The 27,081-nt window shown below is 35.9% G+C and overlaps 4 protein-coding genes across 14 annotated transcripts in view; 1 reads left to right on the top strand and 3 right to left on the bottom strand.

Annotated features, from left to right (window-relative positions):
- Positions 1-1,243, bottom strand: part of hlk (hulk) — a 33,601-nt gene extending 32,358 nt beyond the window's left edge. For 3 of the 4 annotated variants that reach the window (XM_076688724.1, XM_034318595.2, XM_034318593.2), the window contains exon 1: positions 904-1,241. In XM_076688724.1, the coding sequence (XP_076544839.1) occupies positions 904-1,210 (307 nt within the window). In that variant the 5' untranslated portion in view covers positions 1,211-1,241. Of the gene's footprint in view, positions 1-903 lie in introns of all 4 variants that reach the window. The other variant, XM_076688725.1, reaches the window with a different exon arrangement.
- A 110-nt stretch (positions 1,244-1,353) lies between these two features.
- cn (Kynurenine 3-monooxygenase cn) lies at positions 1,354-6,482 on the top strand. Of its 4 annotated transcripts, XM_034318601.2 has the most exons (14): positions 1,354-1,488; positions 1,566-1,711; positions 1,803-1,874; positions 1,953-2,288; positions 3,624-3,693; positions 3,900-4,087; positions 4,173-4,221; positions 4,709-4,796; positions 4,868-5,039; positions 5,338-5,589; positions 5,662-5,751; positions 5,827-5,967; positions 6,082-6,243; positions 6,341-6,482. In XM_034318601.2, the coding sequence occupies exons 6-14, from the start codon at positions 4,019-4,021 to the stop codon at positions 6,437-6,439; spliced, it is 1,122 nt and encodes a 373-aa protein (XP_034174492.1). In that variant the 5' UTR covers positions 1,354-1,488; positions 1,566-1,711; positions 1,803-1,874; positions 1,953-2,288; positions 3,624-3,693; positions 3,900-4,018; the 3' UTR covers positions 6,440-6,482. The 4 variants fall into 4 exon arrangements, with proteins under 4 accessions (XP_034174492.1, XP_034174493.1, XP_034174494.1 ...); XM_034318602.2 differs by lacking the exon at positions 1,953-2,288; XM_034318603.2 differs by lacking the exons at positions 1,803-1,874; positions 1,953-2,288.
- Positions 6,483-7,722: 1,240 nt separating this feature from the next.
- LOC117601614 (2-acylglycerol O-acyltransferase 2-A) lies at positions 7,723-16,047 on the bottom strand. Of its 3 annotated transcripts, XM_034318606.2 has the most exons (7): positions 15,474-16,047; positions 12,748-12,962; positions 9,630-9,906; positions 8,906-9,180; positions 8,646-8,832; positions 8,310-8,509; positions 7,723-7,934 (listed from the first exon to the last, which is right to left on the bottom strand). In XM_034318606.2, exons 3-7 carry the CDS (start codon positions 9,854-9,856, stop codon positions 7,774-7,776), a joined length of 1,050 nt encoding a protein of 349 aa, XP_034174497.1. In that variant the 5' UTR covers positions 9,857-9,906; positions 12,748-12,962; positions 15,474-16,047; the 3' UTR covers positions 7,723-7,773. The 3 variants fall into 3 exon arrangements, with proteins under 3 accessions (XP_034174497.1, XP_034174495.1, XP_076544841.1); XM_034318604.2 differs by lacking the exon at positions 12,748-12,962 and having other exon boundaries at positions 15,474-16,043; XM_076688726.1 differs by lacking the exons at positions 12,748-12,962; positions 15,474-16,047 and adding an exon at positions 9,967-10,111.
- Positions 16,048-16,573: 526 nt separating this feature from the next.
- Positions 16,574-27,081, bottom strand: part of Gdap2 (ganglioside induced differentiation associated protein 2) — a 40,705-nt gene continuing 30,197 nt past the window's right edge. For all 3 annotated transcript variants that reach the window (XM_034318596.2, XM_034318597.2, XM_034318599.2), the window contains exons 9-12: positions 22,902-23,041; positions 22,460-22,514; positions 21,053-21,196; positions 16,574-20,338 (exon numbers count right to left, since the gene is read on the bottom strand). In XM_034318596.2, coding sequence (XP_034174487.1) covers positions 20,276-20,338; positions 21,053-21,196; positions 22,460-22,514; positions 22,902-23,041 — 402 coding nt within the window. In that variant the 3' untranslated portion in view covers positions 16,574-20,275. The remainder of the gene's footprint in view (positions 20,339-21,052; positions 21,197-22,459; positions 22,515-22,901; positions 23,042-27,081) is intronic.

Here is a 27,081-nt window from a genome sequence, read left to right as displayed (position 1 = left end):
AACGCGCGTCCCCGCCTCGCTACGTTTAACAACCGTAGCCCGTATTGACGTCTCACTTGTCGTCTTTTGCACGCAAAACGATCTCAATGACGAATCGCGTGCTGCAGTTCTGGCTTTCATCGACACCCACTACGGTACCGATTATATAATTCGCCGAGGACCGACAGGGACGAAGGGGACGAAGAAGGAAGAAGAAGAAGAAGAAGAAGAAGAAGAAGAAGAACGAGGGAGGCCTAGAAGAGACAGCTCCGTAGCCAAGAAAATATCTGCAACGACCTGATAAATGCCGTCGATCTAGAAAATCCATTAAAATATCGAATTCGTATAGACAAATAATTGAAGAGAATGGTTATTCTTGTCTGGATGATTTCATTCCCCTGTTTGATGATTCTGATACTTAGGATACCTTGATTGTAATTTATGTGGGAATCAAATGATTCTGATCTAACTCAGATTTCTGTTGGTATTAGAAAATAATTGTGTCGAAGGATAAAAGCATAGAGTAGCTTGAAAAATTTGATAGAAAAATGAGATGCAAGAGGGTATGTTATATAGGGGTTACATAAGATGGAACTTGTGTCCACGTGTCCTGTTGATTCTACATTTCTTTACTGTCCACTTTCGCAACAAAGTGTGCTATATATGCAGAAATTCAATTCGATATTGATTTGCCAGTAGGCAACAGAAAATCTAAACACCTGAAGAAGAAATTCTTCGAGTATCCAAACAGCCCAGTGATCTCGGTAGAATTTCTCACAAGTGGTACCATCTCTCACTAATCTATTAGCAAAGAGTCAAGCTATGCTTTTAAAATCTCCACTGTCGAAACAATTACATCACAAGATAGGAGAAGATCCAGCCTGAAGGTCATAAAACAAGGAAGAACACTATGAGTTCACTTACACCAGTACACGGCAACAAAATCCTTCTCATTGAGGAGCCGTTCGAGCTGTTTGGCATTGACTTCCTCGATGACAGGCTCGGATTCCTTGTGGCCTCCCTTGCCCCGAGGCTCTTCAGGTTTCGTCCTTGCTAAGGCGTCGACGGGGCCCAACAGGGCGCATAACACCGCGAGTACACCGAGGAGGACGAACGTTTTCGCGTATCCTGTCGGCATCGTTGGCCCGCAGGTAGTACTCCTCCTTCGTCTCCGCCAGCACCACCACCACCGGCCGAACCGTACCGTCGAAACGTCGTTCGCCGTCGACATCGCCGCACTGACTGGCACACCGGCTATTTTTGATTATTCCAACAGCGCCGTGACCACGACGACCACGCCACGCATCGTCATACCGTCGGCTACCACATCATCCTCGTTGGCCGTTTTCAGTTTCCTCGCGCCACCCCTGGCGAGCGACCGGCAGGACCTGGACTGGCTACCGGAACGCTTCCTCTCTTCCCCCTTGCAACATTTTCATAATATAGGAATCAAATTGGAGTTATTGTGTGTCTGGGGTCCTAGTCTTCTTCGGGTGAATTGGCTTCAGGGTAGGTTAAAAATCAGGGGAGGTCGTGGACCAACTTGGGACAGCACTCCATGAGTAATTAGTTTCTTGGTCATTAAGGTATTGAGATTATGGAAATCAGTGGACACTAAGGTCCAAGGATACCAAGACACCTTGAACCTCTTCACGGTGCACTGGCTTCACAAGTAATCGCTCCGTCCTTGCCGCGCTGACATTGCAGGGTGTACGAGTATACAGCAGCGAAGGTATCGATCGAAAGTGTGGCTCAAGGGCACCCATAATTGAACCCTGCTTCTTCGCGTTTCTAGTTAACCTTACCGTGAATTATTCTTGCAGAGTGATTCTCATTGACGTAGGGTTGCAACCCCCCATTGTTAACCTCGAGTCCATGTGTCATCGGTTAGAAATGTAGGTCACACTTGTAATTTCATTCTTGCAATATTTATATTTTTTAATAATTTGCAATGCTTCATCCCTTATTCACAGCTTGATGGTCAAGGTCAGTATTAACCATTTTAGCTACCAAGTGTTCAACAACTATTCTTCTCCTGAACACTTCCAATCTACTGACAAGTGAAAGAGGATATAAAAGCGGAAAGTACTTGTACTGAAAAACTTGTAACATATGAATCGTCGGTAGTTTTATGGGTTGTTAAAAGAAGGATTTGATTTACGATATTTTGATTGTAGTTCTTAGACTTTGGTACCCGAGCTTGTTGCTTCAGCAGCGAAGACAGACAAGCTTTAGGAGTTATTAAACTGTTGCAGAGTTCATAATACACGAGTTCTCTCTATCAGCAGACTGCTTTCGTCACAAAAAAGGTATACATATGCTTCAGACTTGGAAAGCTGTAGAAGTCTTTGTAATCTTTGGTATCTTGATGAGTGGTAAGCCTTTACAATTTCTTTGCACATAGTGTAGAGAATACAAATCAAAGTGAAATTTGTGTAGGTGCAATGATCGATTTTGAAGAGTAAAACAAATCATGAAATTGTTTTAAATATTAAGATAAAAAATTAAATTTCATCGAAGTAATAAAGTGATAAGTTTCATTCTTTCCAAAATTTTTTAAGTTAAGAAATTCACGTGATCAAGTAAATCAGTTTATCGATACAATCTTATTTAGTAATAGAATTTGGAATAATCAGAAATACAATCTATTACCATAGAATCTTCTAGTTTCTTCTTTTTCCAATACAGCATATAGAAAAGCATTGCTTTCGTTCGCAGATATTGTTATCTAAATTTCAATCAAACGTCCGATCTGCTATCAGTTACTGACGGCGCTTCAAATTAATATCAATATCTCTTAATCTCTGGTATTATAAAACAGCAAATCGACAAGAAAGAACTCACATAAACAAAATTATTCTTATAAATGTGAATACCGTCGCATATCTCCCTAAACTGTTTACGTATTTCTTTTCGATAACAAAAATTTCATGGAAAATCACGATCTGACGGAATTAAGAAATGTAACATTTTTGGACACATTTTTGCAGTAATGTTAATTCAAAAGAGTTAACGTTAAACAATTTTTTATACAAACTATACTACCCTTAACACTTTCACAGTAAAAGAGTTCGACACAAAACGTATTATTGTTAACTGCAAATTTGCAGGGATAGCACTCGATAATTATTGTTTGGAACGAGGAAAAATTGCCTAAAGAGTAATTATTTCCACTTATCTTGCTACCGTCTCCTTTTTCTCATACACACACAAATAAGAAAAAATTAAATAATACTGCATTATAAAGAAAGAAAGAAAAATATAACAAAATATGGAAGAAAATATACATCCTTAAAGAAAACATATTTCTTTCACCATTTACTTATTTGCGATAGATATTCTTTCCCTCCAAGAAATTTTCTCGTATCGTCAGTAGATTACCGCGATTTTTGAGGTTCCAATACTAGTTGACTCACTCAGTATATATACCAGCACGAGGATCATGTTAGGACAGGTAGTTGATCAGCGGCTTCGCTGCTGGACGGTATAGTATGGCGGTCGCCGATCGAAAGCCGCGGATTGCCATCGCAGGGGGTGGTTTGGTGTGTGCTCGAATCATCCAATAGTTTCAAATGATGAGAAAAAAGAAAAAGATTTAGAAACTCCTTATCAAAGGAAAATATAGTGGATCTTCGGTGTTTTAGGTTGGAGCTTTGGCTGCCTGTTTCTTCGCGAAGAGGGGTCATCGGGTATCCGTCTACGAATATCGTCCAGGTGAGTGTATAAAATAATTCTAATTATTATTAATTAATACCTTGGCAATCTCTGAATTTCAGGTTCAAAAAATTATTGGGTGACGTTTGATTCTAAATTTTTGTAGAAAAAGAAATTTTTGAAAATAGTTAAAATTATCCCAGTGTTCCAAGGATTTAGTAGTTTCCAGAAGTCTAATGACACCTGGAATTGAAATTTTCTTTTAGACGTCAGGCAGGAGGATACATGGGGTCAGAGTATCGACCTGGCACTCTCGGTCAGAGGTCGCGAAGCTTTAAGGGCAGTCGGCCTTGAAGATACCTTGATCGACCATCATGGCATCCCAATGCGTGGAAGAATGATTCACGACAAGGATGGCAATCTGAAAGAGATCATCTACGATGGAAAAGGGAACGTAAGTGATTTCAATAATCCCCTCCTTCATTCCCTCTAACACTAATAACATTTCAAACGAACCATTTTTATTTGATATTTTGCAGTGTATTTACTCGGTCAGCAGACGATACCTGAACATAGTTCTATTGAATGGTGAGCGAATCTTTTCTATCCAGAACTCGTATTTGTTGACTCGTACTACTTGCCATCGTACTGATGCATTCGAAAAGAAAGGTTTCTTAGCGCGTTGAACGTCTCGGTACTAAAATCACATCTTGTTACACGGAATAGAGAGACGAACACGAGATGCTTGTCGATCGAAAAGAATCGTCGCTGAATATCCGGTGACGCGGTAGTGCGTGAAGCCACAAGAATTCGAGAGTGTCACGTTTCTTGTTACTACCACCTTTTGCTTCTCGAGATGTTGCGCGTGAAACACGTACGCTCGAGCGTCGCTTATAATCTAATCTGCGCCTACTTATGCGTTAAATTTTTAATTGGCCCATTTGCTCAGGCCCGACTTAAGCGCAGTGAACCTGCTTTCTAAATAGAAATAACTTTCTTCCATTTCGTCTGGATCGAAATAATTCGCGAGAAGTGCATTCGTAAATTTTATTGCAAGGTTCTTTTTATTCAACAGCCGCAGAGAAGTACCCGGAAGTGACCCTCCATTTCAATAAAAAGGTCATAGACGCGAACCTGGAAACGGCGAAATTTAAAATACAAGAGTAAGAAGCTTTCTGTTCAAATGATTTTGTAAGACGGTTCCTGTCGATGGTACATTTCATCAATTTTTCAGTACCATCACTAATGAAACGAAAGAATTACAAGCTGATTTGTTGATCGGTGCTGATGGTGCTTATTCGAGGATCAGGAAAATAATGACTAGGAGGCCACGGTTTGATTATAGTCAGACGTATATCGAGCATGGATACGTAGAATTACACGTTCCTCCTGGAAAAAACAACCAGGTAAAATTTTTCTGTGTAAGCGTTTAGTGGATGGGGAGAGGATTTCGTCTCCCCGGACGCCTTTGGTTCGGGCCGGGTACCGCTAGGTGGCGGCGAGGTGACAGTGTTCTCGCTGGCGGTTGCCCGGCATGCAGTCCAAATACATAGGAATTCCGAATTACGGTATCATGGGTGTCCAGCCCCACTGACGTTCCCGAGACGAAACGCCTTCTTCTCCCCTCTCCTACATATAGCACCTTCGAAATTAAATAGGTCCTTTGGGATTACATGAAAATGAAAATTTTATGTTTTATTCAAGTTCGTGATGAGCAACAATCATCTTCACATCTGGCCCCGAGGAGAGTTCATGATGATAGCTCTGCCGAACGACGATCGCACCTTCACTGCTAATTTATTTGCACCCTTCGACACTTTGGATAAACTGACGACACCACAGGCGCTTTTAGACTTCTGCGAGGAGCAATTTCCGGATTTGATTAAACTGATAAGTAAAGAGAAACTGGTGAAGGATTACTTTGAGAGGGAACCTAAAGCTCTGATATCAGTTAAGGTAAATATTGAAATGTCAGGAGTTTTAAAAAGATTTGTCTTTTAAATTTTATATGTCATAAATGTGTTTTAGTGCAAACCTTATCATGTTGGAAAAACCAGCCTCATTATCGGAGATGCTGCTCATGCTATGGTGCCTTTTTACGCTCAGGGAATGAACACGGTAAGTTTTATTCAATGAAAATTATTTTAAATCACATCACCTTCAATGTACGATCCTTTTCTTATTTTCCATTAGGGATTCGAAGATGTTCTCTTGCTCGATGGATTAATGGAGCATTACGATTCCGACTTTAGCAAGGTTCTTCCGAAATTCACTGAATTACGATGCGATGATGCCCATGCAATATGTGATCTTGCTATGTACAATTATATTGAGGTATTTGTTCATTTTTAAATATTATAATTTTTATATTTAAAAAATTCTCCAAATTTAAGAAGTACGATAAAAATGTATCTAAGTATCTAATAATTCTTGTTGAAATATTTTCAGATGAGAGATTTAGTAAGAACGAAATCATTCCTTTTCCGCAAACACCTGGACATGTTTCTTTACAAACACATACCGGATGTTTGGACACCTATGTACAGTACTGTACATTTCACACGAATGCGATTCCGCGATTGCATTAAGAACAGGGAATGGCAGGACAGGGTATGTATATTAATAACATCATCTAAAACTTAACATAAAAATTGTACAAATTAATCCGAACATATTGATGAACAAGAATCTTGTTCTTTCTATACAGATATTACGCAGGATTGGTTGGTGCTTGGGTATTTTAACCCTCGCGGTAGTATTAGCCCCATTCATTCAGTTACGCACGGGAGATAGTATTCTATATTAAACAATGGATGTGCAATGTGCACAATCACAGGGATATGTAAGTGTGTGCGTATTGATTTTTATAATAAAGTACAGTATAAACTTAATTGGCGATTAGTTGAACCCTCGAATGGAGGAACCATGGCTTTGACGACCCAACCCCTATGATTTATAGTTTAAATATCACATTATTCCATAGATATCAGTTTTTAAATATATGAAAATTTTTTATACAAAAATTTAAGTGTGTAACAATTAGAGGTGTGAGTACTCGATTTATTCGAGTACTCGAATTTTGAATCAAACAATGATCGGTCTGATCGAACTGTTTGAAACAAAAGCGAGCTACTCGAAAAAATCGAACTATGTACTCGAATATTCGAGCCTTGAGGATGAATTTTCAACTCGAATATTCGAGTACATATTGGCTATCGCCGGAGGCGGAGACGCGGAACGCGAGCGCGGAAAACGCCAAATTCATTCTTGACAACGTGATCGTTGATTACGCCGATCGCAGATAGCAACGAACGGATATAAATTAAGGGCACGCGACCGACTCGGCCTGTTTTGCTTGCTGTTATCCGAGAGAGAGGACAAGGTAAGACGATAATATCTGGAAGCCTATCGAACGGGAGAATTAAAAGCATTGCGCTCACTGTAAAATGTTTTGCACAAATAAATGGAAGCAACTGTATCTTAAACCCTGAACTTGTAATTCTACCTAATTCAATAAATCCTGTCCAACAGATTCCTTGTGTTTCTAATTTATCATGGCTACAAGTGCCTAACTTTTTTTGTTACATTACTCCAGTACTTAAAATTTTAATAATTTTCAATATTTTAATTTTAAAGAGTAAATTAAAAAAAAATTTTATCGTCATGGATTAATCATAGAATGAATATTAAGTATAATTTTACACTTGACTGATAGGGTCTCCTTTTATATTGCCCTTTTTATTTTTATAGAGGTCACAATTGACCTCTTCCCATCGCCATTCGAGGGTTAAAAGTTCTATATACCCGTTATATTTAACAAGCAAGTTTCCCTTGCTTTTTCTAATTTACAATTCTATGCTACCTTCATTTACAATTCTTTATCTATCAGTTATTTGAGCAAATATCGCTTAAAGCCATCACCATTTTCGGATTAAAGGAGAGAATGTATTCTCTATCGCTATCGTATTCTTAATTCTATTGGTTCTTTCTTACGCAGATTTACTAAACAAATCTACGAACTGACGAATGGAAACAAACAGTCGTTCACAAGTACTGGAATTCTATCAGGAATTTTCGAATCTGATTCTAAGTTGTGATGGAATCTTCTGAAGTTTGTGTTTCATTTTTCAAGATTCATTATTACGATAATAACTCGAGGTGTATCGAGTCTGCGTTCTCAATGTATTTGTGCTTATGGGTTTCGAATAACTCCACCAGTTTTTTGATGAATTTCTCATGGTACTCGTCGATTTGCTCCTTCGTTGGCTCGGGTATCTTTGGCACCTCCATTGGACTACCAACTGGAAAAAAGGAAGTTTAAATTCTTTTATTTCCAGAAAAAAAAAGAAATGTTAAATCATCAGTGTATCAAGTGGAAACTTTTCAGTAACAATAAATAAAAATTGTATTATATCGTCACATTCCGACTGAAATAAAGAGAAGATTCAAACGTATAAAATTAACTCTCTATAATTAACCAAAAACCTTGATATTCAATGATCTGATTATTTAAAGTAGCTAATTATACGATCAATGGCATGCATCGACACCTGTTACATTTCTTTTTTAATGTCTACGAGCACGAACTATCGTTTCGAAATGTTTCATGCAAATTTTAATTAACATTGATATGTATGCAAAGTACAGAATCTCCTTAACTATTGTACAATATTTACCAACGACGGTGACCGGTTTCCGACGAGCGATAATGCCGAATGAATACTGGAAAAATCCACGACCCTTCAGAAGGACAGGCGCGATTCCAATCACCTTACGTATAAAATGTTGCACCTTTTTTAGACGTGTACCCTCGGCACCGTATATTTGATCGTATATATCCGTTTCTCCGAAAGAGAAGATTGGTACCAAGGCTGACCTGAAATTAATGAAATGAAAAAAGTTAATTAAATCTGTAATTTTATTATGAGAACTCCAATTAATTTTCTGTGATATTGGAAATAGTAATTATGATTATTATAATTAACTGAAAATTTGTAAATGATTATTCTAACCCATGCTTCAGTGCCAGCTTTACGAATCCTTTCCTCCTTTTTACGAGAAGACGATAACTTCCTGGTGTACATTCTAAAGATTCCGATGCTCCACCAATGATTAGAATCACCGCTTTTCCAGTAAACGGTGGTTCAGGTTTCGTCGACAGCTGATAGCTTAAACTCTCTGAACTGCTGCCGATACCGCCTGTATTTTAATTAAATACAAACTCATTTATCAAAGGATTATTACGTATTCGTTTACGGAGAATGGCACGTACCGTTCAGGTAAACGTACTCGCGAAACAGAGGGATCTTGAAGTGTTGATCTAGAATCGCGACCCGGATGTCCAGACCCGGAAACATTTCTCGGCAACCGCGACCGTCGGTCCCGAAAGCACCGTAAACTCCCGTTGCCAATATTCCGTGAGGAAAACAACAGAACAAATAATTTCTATTTGGGTCTAGATCCGTGGTTTTCACCAATGTCACGGGAAAATAATCGGCGAAATACCGTAACCAGGTGCAGTTTCTCAACCATCTGGTCAATACTTCCCTGAAATAAAAATGATTTTTGTTAATTGCAATAATCAAACATTCTCAGAGAACTATTTTGAAAAATTGATTAAGACATTTGTTTTGCAAATGAAATGTATAATTTTTTCTGTGAAATTGTTTGTAAATCGGATATCAGTTCTGAAGAATTTTCAAGTGAATATCCAACCACTTATTCATATGTCATCATCATTCACAATATAATTCGTATATCTTTAGCTTGATAAGAAACTTGGCTTATCATTCCAGTGAAATCTACAGTGATAAGACATAATACTGGAATCATAAATATTTCATTTTCTTGTTGCAGATCAGTAGGAAACATAAGCATGATATAAAAAAATTGTATGAAATAATAATATAGGTAAAATATTTCTAAGGATAATTATTTCTCTAATTTCTAAAGACTGATTACCTGTATTAGTTAATTAAGAATAAATGATATCTTACCTTCTACCACCTTTTTCACACGTGTCCCAGTCATAGTACATCCAAATAAAATAGAGCAGCATGAAATAACGTAAGGTCTTTGTATAGAAGAGAATATAGGCAGTGGCCAAGTAACCCAGTAAGTCTCCACCAGCCAACAAAATGATCCATATCGCGACTGACAGCGTTTCCAGTCTTCGTTTCAACGGCACATTCAACGGTGCAAATTTTATACCTAAGATCTCCATTCTTTTTCGAGCTCTTTTAGTGTAACATCAAAGTAGTTCCGTCATCAGATCTGTGAAAAGATATATCGTGTGCCATTCTCTTATTTCTCTTCACTTACTTTCTTAATTACCTTCAATATTTCTTTTGCAACACGAATGGTAACTCCAAATTTTACATTAAACCCTTGCCAATTTTTTATATTACAAATACAAATATATAAATTTCAATAACATGTTTTAGAACATTTGGGATCAATCCTCTCATAAGACTCGTTTCTACCCGAATTTGTAATTGCATGAAAATTTACTAATTTCAAGTACACGATAGCACAATATAGTATAATATATTGTAGTAATAAAAATAGAAATGTTGAATTCACAGTTCGTTTCACTCACGTATCTGATAACTCACGGTCAATGATCTGAAATAACAGAAACTTTACCCTGCACTCTTTCTATTGTATCTCGATGTTGACTGTACTAGGCGCACATTTAAATTAATGTAATGTACAAATGTATCAAATATTCATGAAGCTGAATCTCAATTTTTATTCAAGAAGAATTTTCTCAAGTACATACTGTTTTATTTCTCGTTGTATTTGTAGAAATCTTTATAAAGATCATGTTAAATATTTACGGGAAAAGATTAACTAAATATCAGAGATTAGTAAAACGACCAGTATAAGTTCACCATGAGCGTTCAAGTATTAACGTTTCATTTTCCTCTTTTTAAAAGGAACTAATTAACAAATATTGAAGCATTTCTACTTTCACCTTTCATTTCATAATTACACTACGTGTTATAGCCTGCAAAGCTATCCTTTTAAATTCTGCTAAGACAAATATTTTGTTTGCAAACAGAAATGACCTCCAAGTCAAGGAAAATATTAAAATGATATGCTTTTGAAACTCGTTTGTTGGAATATTAATTATTACCTCTTGCAATACTGAACCCTTTTTACATCAAGTGAAATTTTATAGTTTGAATAGAATATTGCAGAAAAATGTTGAAAAATTCATTATAAATTCCCTTAGTTATAAATGGAAATATAAATTCATAAGCTGTAGAGATGTATATTAGAATTATTTGAACCTTGTACGTAAAGATTAACTTAGATACAATGATTATTCAAAAATCATTAATTCACGATATCATTAATACGGTGATTCGTTTGAAATTATTAACGGATGTGGGTAAATCCAAGGAATTTTCATACAATTTAAATATACTTCTTTAATGCATTCTAAACTTGTAATAAAATTACCATTACTAGTAAACAGTTGTCAGGAGATAAAGTCGTAACAATTAAATTGCTGTAAAAAATGTACATTTTTGCATTTATGAAGCTATGAAATTTACGGTACTTTTTTCAATTATAGTTTTCTAATTAATAGAACCGTTTGAAATCAAATCAATAATAGGAAGGCAATTATTCGATATCGTCAACAACGCAAACGATATCAACTAAAAGTTAGATTACGCCGAAATTAATTTGTTGAGTCAACAGAATTATTCATAGTAAGGGACTTTATACTCAGATGGTTGACTGTGAATAAGAATGATACTTTTAGGAGTGTTTGTCTAGACGAAGTTTAATAATTTCCTATTCTACCAATAGGTAAAAACTTTAAAAAAAGTTTTTGAAATATATTTCTCTATTCTCTTAAAATTGCCATTACGTGCCATAAGAAAAAGAAACAGAGTAAAGCTATAGGAACTTCCAGAATGACTTAACCCATTAACTGCCAAATTTTTATTTTTGATGTTTTTATTTAACATTTTATTTAACATAATCCTATTGCAAGTGATAAAAAATATATATATATTCAAATCCCCAATTGGGGATCGTGGTAGCAAATGGGTTAATACCGAAACAAAGTGAAGACCAGTAGCGTACCAAAGTAGATGGCTATCCAATACGTTAGCCGACCCCCATGGTCCCGGCAAATTTTTATCCCATGGAATCCATAGAATAGGCCACCAAAATGATCTGTACCAAGTTTTATCCAAATCGATTAATGGGAACATGGTCAAAATGGCGAAAATCTTTAAAATCATCGATTTCTTTCATTTCTTCATAACGGGTTTTGACCAAGGTTCCGTTTGACGATTTTGATGTCCATGGGCTCATTTGAAAGGTATTATCGTCTAGATTAACATATCCGGAAACTAGGATGTCGAAAGCACGATTTCGACCACTCTCCATAGAGCCCCATGTTAAAAGGGTCAACTTTGACCGCCATTTTGACCATGTTCCCATTAATCGAATTGGATAAAACTTGGTACAGATCATTTTAGTGGCCTATTCTATGGATTCCATGGTGTAAAAATTTGCCGGGATCATGGGGGTCGTCTAACGTATTGGATAGCCATCTCCTTACATATCAAAATCACGAATACATAATATTAGGCGATAAAGTGTTAACATCCACGTGTTGCATCGATTACTTCGCTACGCTCTGAGAATAGTGTTTTAAAAAATCGATGGACATAACCGTGTATACAGCTACTCGTGGTTTCTCAACCTACAATTAGAATAGTGTGCTTAGAAAGTCACTGACCCCGAGGTTTCACTAGTAACGCTACTTGTTCTCCTGAAATTTTAATCTCCAAACCAAATGGAGTATCCCAGTTCTTTTCAGAATATTCCATGAAAGAATGTTACGTAAAGATAATGGATCGTTGGAATAAAAATCTGACATAGGTCGTTTATAATTATATTAACTTATTTTTTATTCATTTAGAAAATGAACTGTCCTAACAAATATTTCTAATATTCTCAATTGATATCTTAATAAAATTAGGATGTTTCCTTATTATCTATTTCTTAAAGTAAGTTAATGAGAATCTCCTTGAATTCACAGTTCAAAAGCTAGTTAATAAGCTTTAAACGTTGGAGAAGGAAAATTACCATTTTGATAGTAGGTGTCACCTATTTGTAATTTCCACACGAAGTATTCACATTACCATTGTTTTACCTTATCAGTATACATGGTATCTGGTGCTAATTAAAATACGAACACTACTAATATTGCTAATTTCTTACAAACACAACAATTGACTTGTAATTCCTTGCTAATTACCCAGAGGTAACTATCCACTGATAGAACGTTAAATTGAAGATTCCTGAAATAAAAATTCGAGTTTACTATAAACACAACCATATTTGTCACATTTGAACTATTAGTTGCGTCACAAGTGTGACTCGATGTTATTATGGCTGATGTGATTAAATGTTAAAAGGCAACGGTTTTAAGGTACGGTATGATTAGCCAAGATTATGTAAATTTTGTACAAACGAAAAGTAATGATTAATGTTCCTGTTACAAAGTATAGCTTGCATAAGTGAAAAAAATTCATCCAAGAAATGTTCCTTGTATAAGAGACTAAAAGATCTGTCGCTTAAAGGAGACAGAATAAATTTAACACCTGGCCAAAGAATAATCTTTTCAAAAATTCATTATTTAAGTATTTAAATAGTATCTATTTTAATAAAATAGACATAATTTACTGTGATAGAACAGTTATTTTAGACTAGTCCACTGGTTCTTAACCGGTGATCCGTGAACTTAGAGAAAGTGTTTCGCCAAAATATCCCATTGAAAAAATTGTGACAATTTTTAACCTTTTGTTTGCTATTGATTGATATGTAACCTATTACGTATGTGATTTTTATTTATTATGCAATATAAAAAATATATACACCGTTTTATTTTATGATTTTATTGTTCCGCAAAAATTTTGTAAAATTGTAAATGGTACATAATTTTGAAAAAATTAAGAACCACTTGACTAGTCAAAGGCCACGGTTGACGGATTTATAGTACAATGTCGTAAAATAATATTACCATATACGAGTCATAAAAACGTTTTACAACGTTCGAAGAAATCTTTTTAACGCAATAGAAATTCTGTTTAAAGGAATTTGTTTTACATGTGTCCAAGAATAAAAAGCAATTTCTCTTTTTATACTTTTATTACAATATGTTGGACTTATGACCGTTCTTTCAGAACACCTTTTTTGTCGCACCTGTAATCGGCTTTGCAAGGATTTCGAATATTGTTTGTTTTACACCTGTTCAAGAGTAAAAAGCAATTTCTATTTTTATATTTTAATTATTATCACATGTTGAACTTATAACCGTTCTGTTAAAACAGAATTTCCATTCCGTTTACCATTGTTTAGAAAAAAAATCACGAACTCGCCAATGTTATTGTTCTTTGTCGGTAAACTTCAAGATGTAATTTTTTAATAAATATTTATAAAAAGATTGTATATGTATCTTCCTGTGGAAGTTTGCTCGCTAAAGCTTCGTTCAAGAGATATCGACTTGTTAAGTTACAGAATCATAGGAATGAATAATACCGAAATAATCTAGGTTTATCTCTTTTATTACTTCCTTTATTGTTTTACAGTAACAAAATAATTATTAAATATTTTGTTCAAAATGATAGCCTCCAGCTCGAAGACAAGAATTGCTCCTATCGATCACAGAACGAAGCTATTGAACGAAGGTTTAGCGAGCAAACTTCCACAGGAAATTTTTGTTTGTTTTGAGGACCCAAATTCATATTTTAAGCTTGGCCATTTAACCCGGGAGCACCTTGTGAAGAATTCCTTGACACACTGCTCGATTGTATTTTAATAAATAAATAATCCGAATTGTGCAACAATCACGCAGCAGAACATTTCAATAAAGAATCTTTTTTTAGCAGCAATAAAATTGGTAGATAAGTATATACGCGATAATAAAAAAATATTTATCTCAGAGTGTAAATATATGATAATTAGTTCAAAAGAGCTTGATTAAATTATTTTTTAGTCACTTTTTATCATTTAAAATTTTACTATCTCAATAAAATAAGTGTCAATGTAAATTTATTAGTTCGTTACGGTATATCGGTCGCACAGGTTACGACCAAGTTGAAAATCAGGAAGTCGTTATAAGAATGATTAATAAATGACTATGCTGGCTAGAAGTCGAGCGAACGATGTGTCTGTGAAATTTCGTCAGACTCATGGGAAAGTCTTTAGTCACTTTATCAGGTCAGAGAATTGACGTTTCATTTGTTTACTAAACAAGTATTCAAACGGGGATAAACAATGCTAAATGTTTGTTAACTCAGAAATCAAGGAACATCAATAGAGGATCATAAGTCATTGATGATTAAAATTTCAGAAAAATTTTTTGTCACAAACAGAAAATTGAGAAATCACGATAATAGAAGTCTCAGCAGATCCGACATCACGTGTCTATTAACAGTGAAATTATGAATGAAAAATTCTTTAATTATATTCCTTGCTAACATAATGAGAAAATATAATTAAAATTTCTATTTTCAAAAGTTCTTATTAATAGAATACTGACAAACTATAGTGATTAAAATTTCAAGTAGTAATGAAACAATTTTACTTTCACTTTTACTTTTTACTTAAAAATTTGTCAAATCATGATAGGAAAAGTTTCAACAGGTGCACGAGTCATTCTAACTCAACTTCCTGTTGAATTGACTCGTTACTCAAAAATAAAATTATCAGAGTGAATAACGAGTAACTGACCACGAGTCACCATCACCAAAATAAACGATCAGGTGACATTCGGAAGAACGTCAATTCCAAGCACGCGGTTCCTTTACCTGTTATCAAGTTCGCCTATATTTGCAGACGCGCCACGTCCTATTTCTTTTTTCCTTTTTCTAACGAATGAATTCACGGGCAACCGTTATCTGTTAACGAACACCTGATCGCGATTGTGGATGCAATTACTCGCAATCAAGGCGCAACAACGCGGATTCTAACGCTCCTCTCCGCTCGGCTCGGCGTCACGCTGCTCACTGGTTCAGCGTCGCGCGTAACAAACAGGAAAGACTGGCTTTGTGAATGTACGCCGCCGCGCTGCTCCGAGTAACACACGCGCGCCCATGCACGCGGTTGAATCAATGAGCACGGTCTGATGGGAGTAGAACTACATACTCTCGGTAGCGATGGGTTAGTAATTGCTCCGATTTAAGAATGGGAACAAGTTCAATATGTACAGTTCGGTGCAAGGAGATTTCTTGACTGTACTTCCGAAAGCGACAACCCTCCGATTTTTCTGAAATTTTTGCCAAAGCTTATCCTTGATTAGAAAAGAAAGACCCTAAAAAGATTTTTGAACTTTCCCCGGGGAGGGGGGGAGCTGTAACACTGAAAATTATAATTTTGAAAATACTATTAGATTGATTCAGAGAAAAATTGATATAATTTTTAAGCATTAAATATCATAAAATTTTAATAAATAAATTTATCATAAAGAACAAATTAAAAAAAATCACGCTAAAATTCCCTTATATTCAGACATGATTTTTTCACGTTTAATATCATGCTTGGCATGCTGTAACGGTCTGCAAATCGCACAGAGAATTTGAACGATAAGATAACACCGGGCATTTGTTTTTTTTTGTTTTTGCAAGCGACAGAAATTCCCCGGGAATAAATTACACGATACATGGTACTTTTGGTTGAAACAATACGTTTATTGCTCGATCTATAAAAAAACAGACGATGGGGCAAGGTGTGCACCTGTTAGAGGCCGGGCCTTTCGGCACCAAGAGAAAAATATACCTCGATTAATTAAAATCTATATCAATCGCGACAACAATTACAATTTAATTAACCGTTACACCGTAATTGCGTACGTATACATACACACGACAATGCACGTGTAGTTTCCGAAACTTACGTTCTCGTCAGCTGAACGACTTGGTAAAAAATTGTCTATTATAAAAAAAAAAAAGAATATAACGAGCGTATAAATTCGCGCGATAGATTAAGTACAAATCCATGGAAACTTCGGCTGCACTTATTCTTTAAGATGGATTTGTATAGTTTGTTCTTATTTTTGTTTATATAAAATTCATTTGTGATAATGTTAAATTTGTTCGATGTTCTGTTCTAATTAATATGCAAGAATTGATGTATCTTTAGTAACAACTTTTAGGTGAACAATGAATTTACATTGAAAAAGCGAACTAAATATTCAAATGAACCTTCACAAATTTAAGATTCAATTACTTTAACTGATTATTTGAAATTTATCAAGGTTAATTAATTATTCTCACTTTTTACTGAAATTGAATATTTATAAATTACAATGGTACTTTCCAATTGTATTAAAATATTTATCGATCATTTCCGAGACTAATTTCTTCGTAAACAACGCTGAAGAAAGAAAGATGTTTTAATTCCACAATTGCATATATTCCTATAGAATTGACTTCCGTTCCAAAGTCTTCGAGTTATCGTTCGTTTAATAAATTACGATTGAAAGCGTAAAATGATGACAGTTTTGAACGATGAAGGTGCGCGACGAGAAAAGTTCGGAAATTAAACGTGAATCTCGGGATTCTAGGATAAATAACAGCACCGTTCAAAAACTACCGCCACACACGACACAGTTTTACAAGCTCATCTTCTTCGTTCGGTTTAATCGCTTCCGGTTTGAGGCCTCTAAAAGCGAGGGAACAACAGCGGTTTCGATTTACTTTTGTCAAGCCGAAGATTATCTTCTAAGCGTAAAGCCTAACTTACGAGTGTCACTTTTAAAGTCGTAGCATGATCTGAAACTAAAAACAAGTTAAAATTAACACGTTCACTATGGACATTGCGAATCTATGTCGCGCTCGATTAATAATATTAATATTAATATTCCAGATATTATTAAAATTAATCTTAATATTTTACATTAGTCCACGGCTCTCAGTCCAGTTAATTTTAATTAAAACAACCTATCATCCAATTCTCCTGATTTTTAACTCCATTCAGGCTGACATAATCAACTTGACCAGACTAAGACTTTAAAAGGGTTCAGACAGAATCTCAGCCGTCACTCGTTTAAGCACGCGATAATTACATATTGTCACAAACCTCGCCTCGCCTACGACACGTTCACTTACGTCTCTTACGATCAACTCTTTTCAACATAATTACACAGCCGGGACAAGAACAACGTGTAATCGTCAGAACCATACAACATTTTCCTCTCAATCAATCTGCATTCTTTTCAACAACCCTTTCACTTTATTTTATCTGGTTGAAACTTTCAGTTTGTTAGCTTACATTATTAATATAATAAATATTAATTTTATTCAAATTTCTTAATTTTCGCATATAACCATTTGAAAAGTGTTAGTAAAATTTTATTAATAATGTAATACTAATGTTATTTGCTAAGAATGTAGATCAGTTTGAGAAATAGACGACGATCAACGAAGTCTCGTCCGACGGTCTATCAACTAGAAACGATTCAGGGACGGACAGTGAGGTCGTTAAACGCAAAACGGCAAAATGTTCCACGAGCCGATACACTCTACAATTCCGATGCTTTTCAATCATCCACGAGTCACTCGGGCTATTTGATCAACAGAAAAATCGGGGAAGAGACACTCGTCGAACGAAAGATGATGACATGGAGAAATAATTATTCATATAAAGCGAACATCTCTCGATGAAACGATTTTTCAATGATTTTAAGATGAATGTTTTATTTTCTTCAATGAAACTCTATTCTAACGCTATTCTAACGAAACATCACCAACGTAATAAAAATTAATAGAAAAAGTATCTGAATGATCAAGCGTACTCCAATTATACAGAGGTAAACTTATGGAAAATTTACGTGGATACATATATAATTTTCTTTTTTTCTTTTTCGACTAAGCTGTCATCGATCAATCCAATCGATTTGTAACGCGAGAAAGCATACGACGAGAGAGAAAATGTTGAAGGAATGGATTGATCGAGACAGGTCTTGTCGACACAAGTTGTTGCTTTTCGCCATTTCGATCGCCTAAAAATGCTTAACAACGAGTATAACGATTCTGTCCCACGAAATTATACGTATACCATGGATACGAATTCGCGAGAAAGCTCTTAAATTTATTGCTTCATCTAATCTAGAATTGAACCGCGAGTACGAGCTCGGCATTCAGCTGTTGAACGTTTCAGGAATTAATGGGCGTCGATGACGAATCGTTTGGATGAAATTCTTTCGGGTTTATTAATTGTACGAAGGTAGAATAAACAGAAATGGAAAATTGCAGTGTTTTTTTTATTGGCACGAGCAGAACGTTAGACGGTTACGATGTAACTCGATTAACGGCATCACAGATTGTTTAAAATCTAAATGAAACAATTGTATTTATAGCCATCTGGCAGTAGACTGTCGGTATTAAATTGTAATTAAAAAGCAATAACGAGTGATTAATTCATTAGCACTAAAAGATGGAACCTCAACACTCATCTTGAATATACAAATGAAAATAAATAATTATTTGAAAATTTATTAAATGGGAAATATAATGTATTATTAATATTGTCTAATTTGTGAAACGAGTCTAATTAACGAAACGACTTTACTAAAAATAGATGATAATCTTTAATGAATGAATCAAGACCACTGTCTGAATTGAATTCGTCATCGGCGATGAAGGTAAATTGTCTGTTTTTACAGATCATTTTCATGTAATCTTAACAAATCGAACGATACACAGGCTGATTATAAATCTGTATATCATCCAGCATCATCCTTTAATCCAATGGGGTCACAGAATTTTACGTATACAGCTCTGTGTGATCGTATATCGAAAATATTCGACGTTTATTCATCAACGACGTGACATAATAAAATATCAATACATACATACGTTCAATCGAATAAACTCTTTCGCTGTACAACGACGGATAAGAAAATAAAAGGAAAGCGATCGACAGTTCGTATATTAAGCCGTCTGATTTGAAACTCTACAATAATGTCGTCAACTCTCTTCTCTATTCGACGTATCGTGACCCTGTCTTTATCGTTCTGAATCCACGAACAGCATTAACATTCAAGGGTAAATATCCTCTCTATCATAACAACGACGAGAATACTGATTATTGGTGTTTTTGGCAGCCGACACTCGCACCTCTCAGCGAATAACAATTTTCAATCCTCCCTAAAACCACCTCAGATCCTTCCATTCTTTTGGTGTCTGTCTAAGATTGTCCAAAATCAACTTCAGCGAGATCTAAGCCAATCGGAGAAGCTATCTTTTCCAGCAATAAACACCTGATGACGAAGGGCAGTGGTTTCTTGATTCTTCAACGATCGACTGGCGAACAAACACGCGAAGCATCCGACGTTTCTTTTTTTTCTTTTCCTATTTCACAGTCCATCCATCGCGAGGAGCTTCTTCGAAGCGACGCGGATGCCTTGGTGCTTTGGAGGAGCCCTCCTCATCGACGAGTTATCTCGTTGATAGTCGACCGAAGGTTTCGCGTGTCGGACACGCGCTTTTCTGCGGAAGCGGGCATTCGAGATGGTCGTAGAGGAAACACGCACGAAACCGTACTATCCGGAACAGTCGATTCGACTTTCTTCGATCCAGTGCTTCGCAGGCTGGCAATCTTTGTCGGAAAGTTACGTAGATGTCGACGGTGACGAGGAGATTGGGTCCGGTTGGTAATACCTCATCCCGTTTATCTGCAACATTTAGGCGGTCTTGATTTAACCAATGCTTCTTGTTTCATGCGAGTGCCACGATACCGGAGAGGATTTTTAGATTGCGTTTCTGGAGATTAGCAGGATGTGATGTGGGCTAATTAAGGATGTGCGGGTTACCCGATATTACGGGCTCGGGCGGGCGTCCGATACATGCGTGCAGTCGAGTAGCCCGACTATTTCGGGTTCAGTTGGGTACAATCGGGCTGATTCGGACGAGCTCCCGCGGGCCACGGCCCGTGACACAACTCTCATGTACATACTTGTTAATACTTGCAATAAGCATGTGCAAAATCTGTTTTATATGGAACTTTACATGTATTATTTTTCCACATAATAAAAATTATCTTATTCCAAAATTCCACCGACCCGACTTGTCGGGAACCCGGCACATCAGTCGGACCGCACATCCCTAGTGCTAATGTAAGTAGATAACTGGAGGTTCTTCTGATTGATGGTTTAATGATTTTTTAGTGGAGTATTTGCCTTGTTAATAAAATTAATTGTTTATCATTGCTATATTTATAGATTCTTGGTATCGATAGTGGCATAAGTTGAAAAATGAACATTTTTCATGAGGAATAATTTGGAATGCTTTAAAATGATATTGTATATAAAATAAAAATATATTCTGGTTCCATCAAAGTCTCTTTGACATTACTTCTGCAATCTTGTAAAAATGAAGGATGTTCTTACCGTCATATCGTATTCTGTAATATACGCTGGGATTTCTAGCTGGTCTGGCGACATAACTTCATAAAGGTACTCCACTCCGGGTAAACTGTGGACTTTCTGTTTGATGGCTGGTGCCATGAACGTCGTGAACCACCATGTCATCATCTGTAAAAGATAACGTGAAAATAGGCAAATTTTTATTAAAAATATTCTAAACTTATCGTATGGATAATGTGGGTTCTTCTTAAGAGTGCACAAGATTTTTGGACATTTTATAATAGGCGATTTAGTTAATTGGAAGCTAAGCAATACAGAAATCAAATCAAAGGATAATAATTGGCCTCGCAGCGGGTCAAGGAATCCCGAGATCGTGTTAGCAAAACGTATTCGCAAATAGCAAAGCGCAAAATGTATTCGCTAACCGACTCTACCGGAAGGGGGTCGGAAGATTCGATACGATCGTTCGTGAGAAACGCGAGTTTCACCGCGTGTTTCTACGCCTTAAAGTAGCGCCTTATCAACGCCTGAATCGATACATGGAACGGAACGATACAAAGTTTAGCTGCGAGCAGCCTTGAAGATGAAGAATCTTTGACATGGGAGGATGAACAGACTAGATTCTGCGAAGCGTTTCGATCATTAATAGAATACAATTTTTATGTAACAATATCTGTAAACACATGTCTATGAATCTTCAAAATTTTCCATTTCTTGAATCTTTATCTTCTTGAAGTATTACACCGTGAAAATGTTTCTTACATAAGGAAAATAGCAATACACATTTTTTTATACATAAAACTACTACGAATTAATAATGAATTGATCGAAAAGAGTAATTAAACCTTTTGAGATAGACGCGCTACGTCAGTGGTAGTCAACCTGGTCCCTACCGCGCGTTCCAGCATTCATGGTGGGCGGAAGGGGTTTTGTCCGATACTGAAGCAGTTTCCTTTTTTTGAGTTTAATTGACTTTTTAAAAACATTGAAATGAAAATTTTTTAAAGTATTGTTTAAAAAATTTTCATAGCATTATTTAAAAACATTTTCATTAGGTTTTCATAAAACTCTTTAGTGTTTATATTTTATAACGAGTCACAAATTAAAATACAAAATAATGAAATCCTACTACGTAGTTTCGGGGTAGATACGTCATCATTATGCGACTGCGATTAGTAGTCGACTAGCTAAGTCGAAAATTTTACTACTAACAGAGATACAAAAGTGGGTGGTGGGTATAAAAAGATTGACTACCCCTGCGCTGTGTGGTCGGACTTTGTTAAGTAGATTATGCCTAATGATCAGACTATCTTAGCTAGCAATCAATGACGCGATGCATGATGTAATTTCTAAATTTTAATAAAATATAGTCAGCTCCAAATGGAAATACATATAGTAATACCGAAAAGGTTAAACAACTAAAGTACTAACCTTGGTCCAGAAAGTCGGATGAATAATGTAGAAGTGTTTAAGATTCTTCTTGTACCTGTAACAAAAAGAGAAGGAAAATGTAATAAAAATGACGAAATATTCTCTGAAATTCTAAACTCAGCTACAGTGATTCTTCTTATCCGACAAATCTATATTCTCATGGTCACCATGTCATATTACGCATAAACAAATGATGTATCATTCCGATTATCATGATAGATTATCTAACACGCATAAAGCATTACATGTACACGAAGTTGCAAAAAAATATTCAATTTCCATGAATAAGGATCAAAGTATTTATCATTTCTTAAAATGATTGATGGTGGTGGAATGAAATAGAAGTGCAATCCAAATTGCACATTTGCAATTGAAATCCAAATTCTACCGGTGTTTAAATATTCGAATTTTTGTTAGAATTTCAGGAAATGGTGAGACTCACTTGTAGGGAAGCACGTTGTATACTTCTCGTAACCAGTGCAAGCTAGGGTAGTTACCGCTGGTCGTTAGCGTGTGGAAATAAGCGATAACGTAGTCGCCTTTTACAATTGGATCCAACAACTGTATCAGATACAGCAACGCCTGTAACAGAAATTTAATGTTTCCTGTTAGTACGATCTAGATTTTATACATAATATTCGTGTTTCACTCACGATTGAAAATAACAACAATATGAAATGATAAAGGTATAATTAAAAATAAAATGACAGAATATTTACAGCGAATACAATGAGGTCTTTTTCTAAACCATTTATTCTTTGACCAAAGGCTTTATTTAATTGTAAAATAAAAAGAACCCTTATTTAATATTTCAATAATTGTTCACTTGTTGCGTTCGTTTTATTCGCTTATTTAACATCGACATCGTGTTGCGGTGAATTCACAGCTTTCAGAAATTTTTCGTAGAACAATATCACGTAGATCGGGAAGATTAATGAAATTTATGGCACCCCTTATAGCATAAGTATACAAAGGCGGGTTATGCAAATGGAACGAGCCATATTCCATTTCTGAAAGCAGATAAAAAACAAACAAATGTTACTCCTTGCTTCATACCCTTGCTTCAGTTTTTGAAAAAATTACATCCACATCCTATCTCATGAATCTATCCTCTCTTCCAAATATTCTGTGAAAGCAGTATATCCTCGTTTCATCTCTCGGAAAAAGAACCAAAAATTGTTCTCCCTCCGCTTCTCCATGGAGCAAGTTCCTACCCTCAGAATCTACTTTTCAAAAGGATGAAATATCCTCTTTCTTCAATATTCTACAAAACGTGAACCTATATTCGAGTTTCATCTTTCGACAGAAAGATTAAGAAACAATTTTCTTTTCTATGAAAGAGATTTCTGTCTCATAAATCTACCCTTCAAACGGATAAAATCAAAATTACCTTTTCTTAATATTCTAAAAAAGGAGAACCCACATCCACGTTTTATCAATTAAAAGAAGATTAAAAAATATAATTTTCTTCTGCTACTTTATAAGTCTACTTTTAAAAAATACAACATTTCATTTCGTCCCTATACGAAATTACCCTTTTTTTACCAATATTCTAGAAAACGAACATCTCTTTCATCCCTCTGTTAAATTACCCTTCTTTTGCCAATATTCTGCGAAACGAACATCCACTTCATCCCTCTGCAAACACCGATTGAACTCGAAATTCGTAATTACCCTTGTTACTTTGGAAATCCAGTGAACGTAGCAACAAACGTGAAACGTTCGCAAACAAGTTTTTGATCCCAACAGAGCGCACTCGTCATTGCGTTTTAATCGATATCGCGACGCTACACCTCGAATTAGTACTCTGGGGTGCACATCCCTGCCAGGAGGCTGGAATCGTGACGAAATCAGGTCGGAGGCCTCGCGATTGAAAGGGCAAAAGTGGTTGAGAAAGGGTTGCCACAAAATGGTACGTTTTTGTGTGAATACGAAATTCAGAGAAAAAAAAAGAACTTCTAACTGATATTGTTTTCAAGGAACTTACAAAACCCTGCAACTTTTCCCCTTTCGTTCTGATCGTGACGTCAGAACGTCGAGCGTGTATTTTAATCCGATATTATGGACGCTGCTTAATCTATATGGGTCGTCAGACGTGTTTTAATAAAAGCTTTAAAAGGAAGGGTTGGAAAATCTTAAGGGTATTATTGTCGAAATTAAATGAAATAAAAATTGAGGTTCTTGAAAATATCGTTAACCGAACATTTATCTGAAATTATTGCTGTCCATTTTGAAACAGAACGAATCTTGAAACTCTGCCAGCCATTATCAGCTGAAATCGTTTTTTGGAAACGACTGGTGCACCCTTAAAATGTGCTGAATTTGCGAGGTTGCCAATAAAATTGGAAACAAAACACTAGGGAGTTCAAGGACTTCGTTGATCATCCTAACAATGTATTTATCCGTCCTAATGAAAAATCGAGGAATTAGAAGAATAATTAGCACGTGTACTAAATTTGTAAAAGTGATAAAGATGGAAAATTTATAGCATGCAAATAATAGAAATACCAGAATGAACAAACACGTGTATTTTATCTCTATTGACACATCTGACGCATTGTTTATCCAACGAACCGAATCATCGTCGAACGATGACGTCAATGTGTTTCCTTATTAAACGTACCATTACGTGGTCGATTCGCGTTCCTCGCCGGAATAATCAAGAACGATAACAGTGTTATTTGTACGAGAGTTCAATGAATGCAATTTAAAGGTTTGATGACAGAGTCAGCAATCCTTAGGGAAAATCGAACGATCAGACGAATTGTTCAATTTTCAATCGAGGTCACGTTTATTCGCCCAGCACTGTCAGCACCGAAGATCTATTTAACTCCAAGTTTCTATTGTATACACGCTGTATACAGACGGAAATCATGGAAAGAAAATGAAAGGTAAGAGAGGAGAGCACAAAAGTGGCTTCTGTATCTTTCCTCGAAACCGGTGATTTTGTTGATTAACACGTCGACTGGTGCAGCGGAACATAAAAGAAAAAAATTGAATTAATATCGTACTATCGATCGAAACTCTTTCTTTATCTCCTCGAGAGAAAAAGCTTCGAAGCAAACAAAGTTTTATCGCGTCAAACAAAAGGTAGAAGAGAAGAGTTTCAGCGCCTGCTCGAAGGCGAGAGGAAGACAAAGAGATATGCAAAGCTATGTTAAACAATGCCGAAGACTTTGTATCTTATCAAACAAGAAGCTTAAATATCGATAATTTAACGATGGCATAAAATTAAGCCAAGTAACGTGACGAGCCTTTAAATATTCACTATCTGTATCGCGACCCTGAAATCCTAATTATCTCGTCAACACGTGTAATTAGCGTTCATTGGCTGAGTTGCCCTCTACGTTCGTATAAGCTGTTTAAAGAAAAAGAAATTTCAAAACTTTTACAATAAATATTGTACTCGTTGAATCGAGTTAAAGATAGTTGATTAGATATATTTGTCACTTTGTTCAAAATTGATGCAACTGATTTTACAAACAAGAAACAAATCAATTAAAGAAACGAGAAATTATCTTATGTTTCTCTTTTTCATTTTCATGACTAAAGGTAGAAATCTGAGAATTCTGTTGCCAGTGTGACTAATGATAGGAATATTTTACACGTTTATTGTCAGAGTGAAAATAACAATGTGTAGTAAGACTCGTTGTAATTATAATTAACACCTTAGCTGTGAACTGAGGGTCGTGGACATATAATAGTAATAATAATATTAATGTTTTATAAAATTTCTGTTAATTTTGTCTTTTTCATAGAAGTGCCGATACAGGTAGTTTGATGTTTATAAAATAGAATGTAGATGAGTGATATTTATTTTTGGCTACAGCCTTCTACCACTCTGGAATTTTTCTCTCGTTTCGTTTCAAGGCACTCGACACAAAATTAGCCGTACGCCCCGGAAATAACTAATAGGTATAGATTCATTTGGAATTCCTTGCACTTTGTATCCTCAAGGCAGTTACTTCAAAACGTGGATCGTAAAATTCGCAAATTTTATTTTGTCACACTAGCCATCAACGTGTTCGATAAATTCATACAAATAAATGAAATCATCGTTTCAAAATAAAAGAAATCAGTTTCCACGTTTGTGAAGGCGAACCTTCCGAGTGTTTCGTTCGAGACAGTTGTCGATACGTTATACGTCAGTAGGCAAGGTTATCTAATGAACCGATTCATCGAAACGGTGGTTTCGAGCACATCCTTTCGGTGCAACTTTTCACCGGATGCCAACCGATAAACGCGTGACCTGGAACCGTTCGCGAGGTCAGAGGGAGAATGATCTACTGCGTCCTTGAATCTCGGACAGCGACCTACATTTATAGGAGGATTGCTCCCGTGGTTTCCATCGTCTGGCCCTTTCAACATCACTCCACGTCGTTTTCTTAAATACCTTATCTGTCGTTGCAAGGATCGAGGTTGACAGTCTCCTCGATCATTGCATAACAGTCGAGGGAATAATTGAGGAGATGCTTTGATAATTTTGGCATTTCATAATTTTAGAACCCCTTGGAATTTGAAAAATTTTAGAAACTGAATTGAAATTTGTGAAACTCGAGAAAAACACCTTTTAAATTTTGTGTTTTCTAATTCTCTGAAACGTCCCTTATCGTTAGCCCTTT

Source organism: Osmia lignaria, chromosome 6 (assembly GCF_051020975.1).
Source record: "Osmia lignaria lignaria isolate PbOS001 chromosome 6, iyOsmLign1, whole genome shotgun sequence".
NCBI lineage: Eukaryota > Metazoa > Arthropoda > Insecta > Hymenoptera > Megachilidae > Osmia > Osmia lignaria.
Note: the sequence above shows the minus strand (reverse complement) of the source record. Positions and strands in the feature narration are given on the sequence as shown.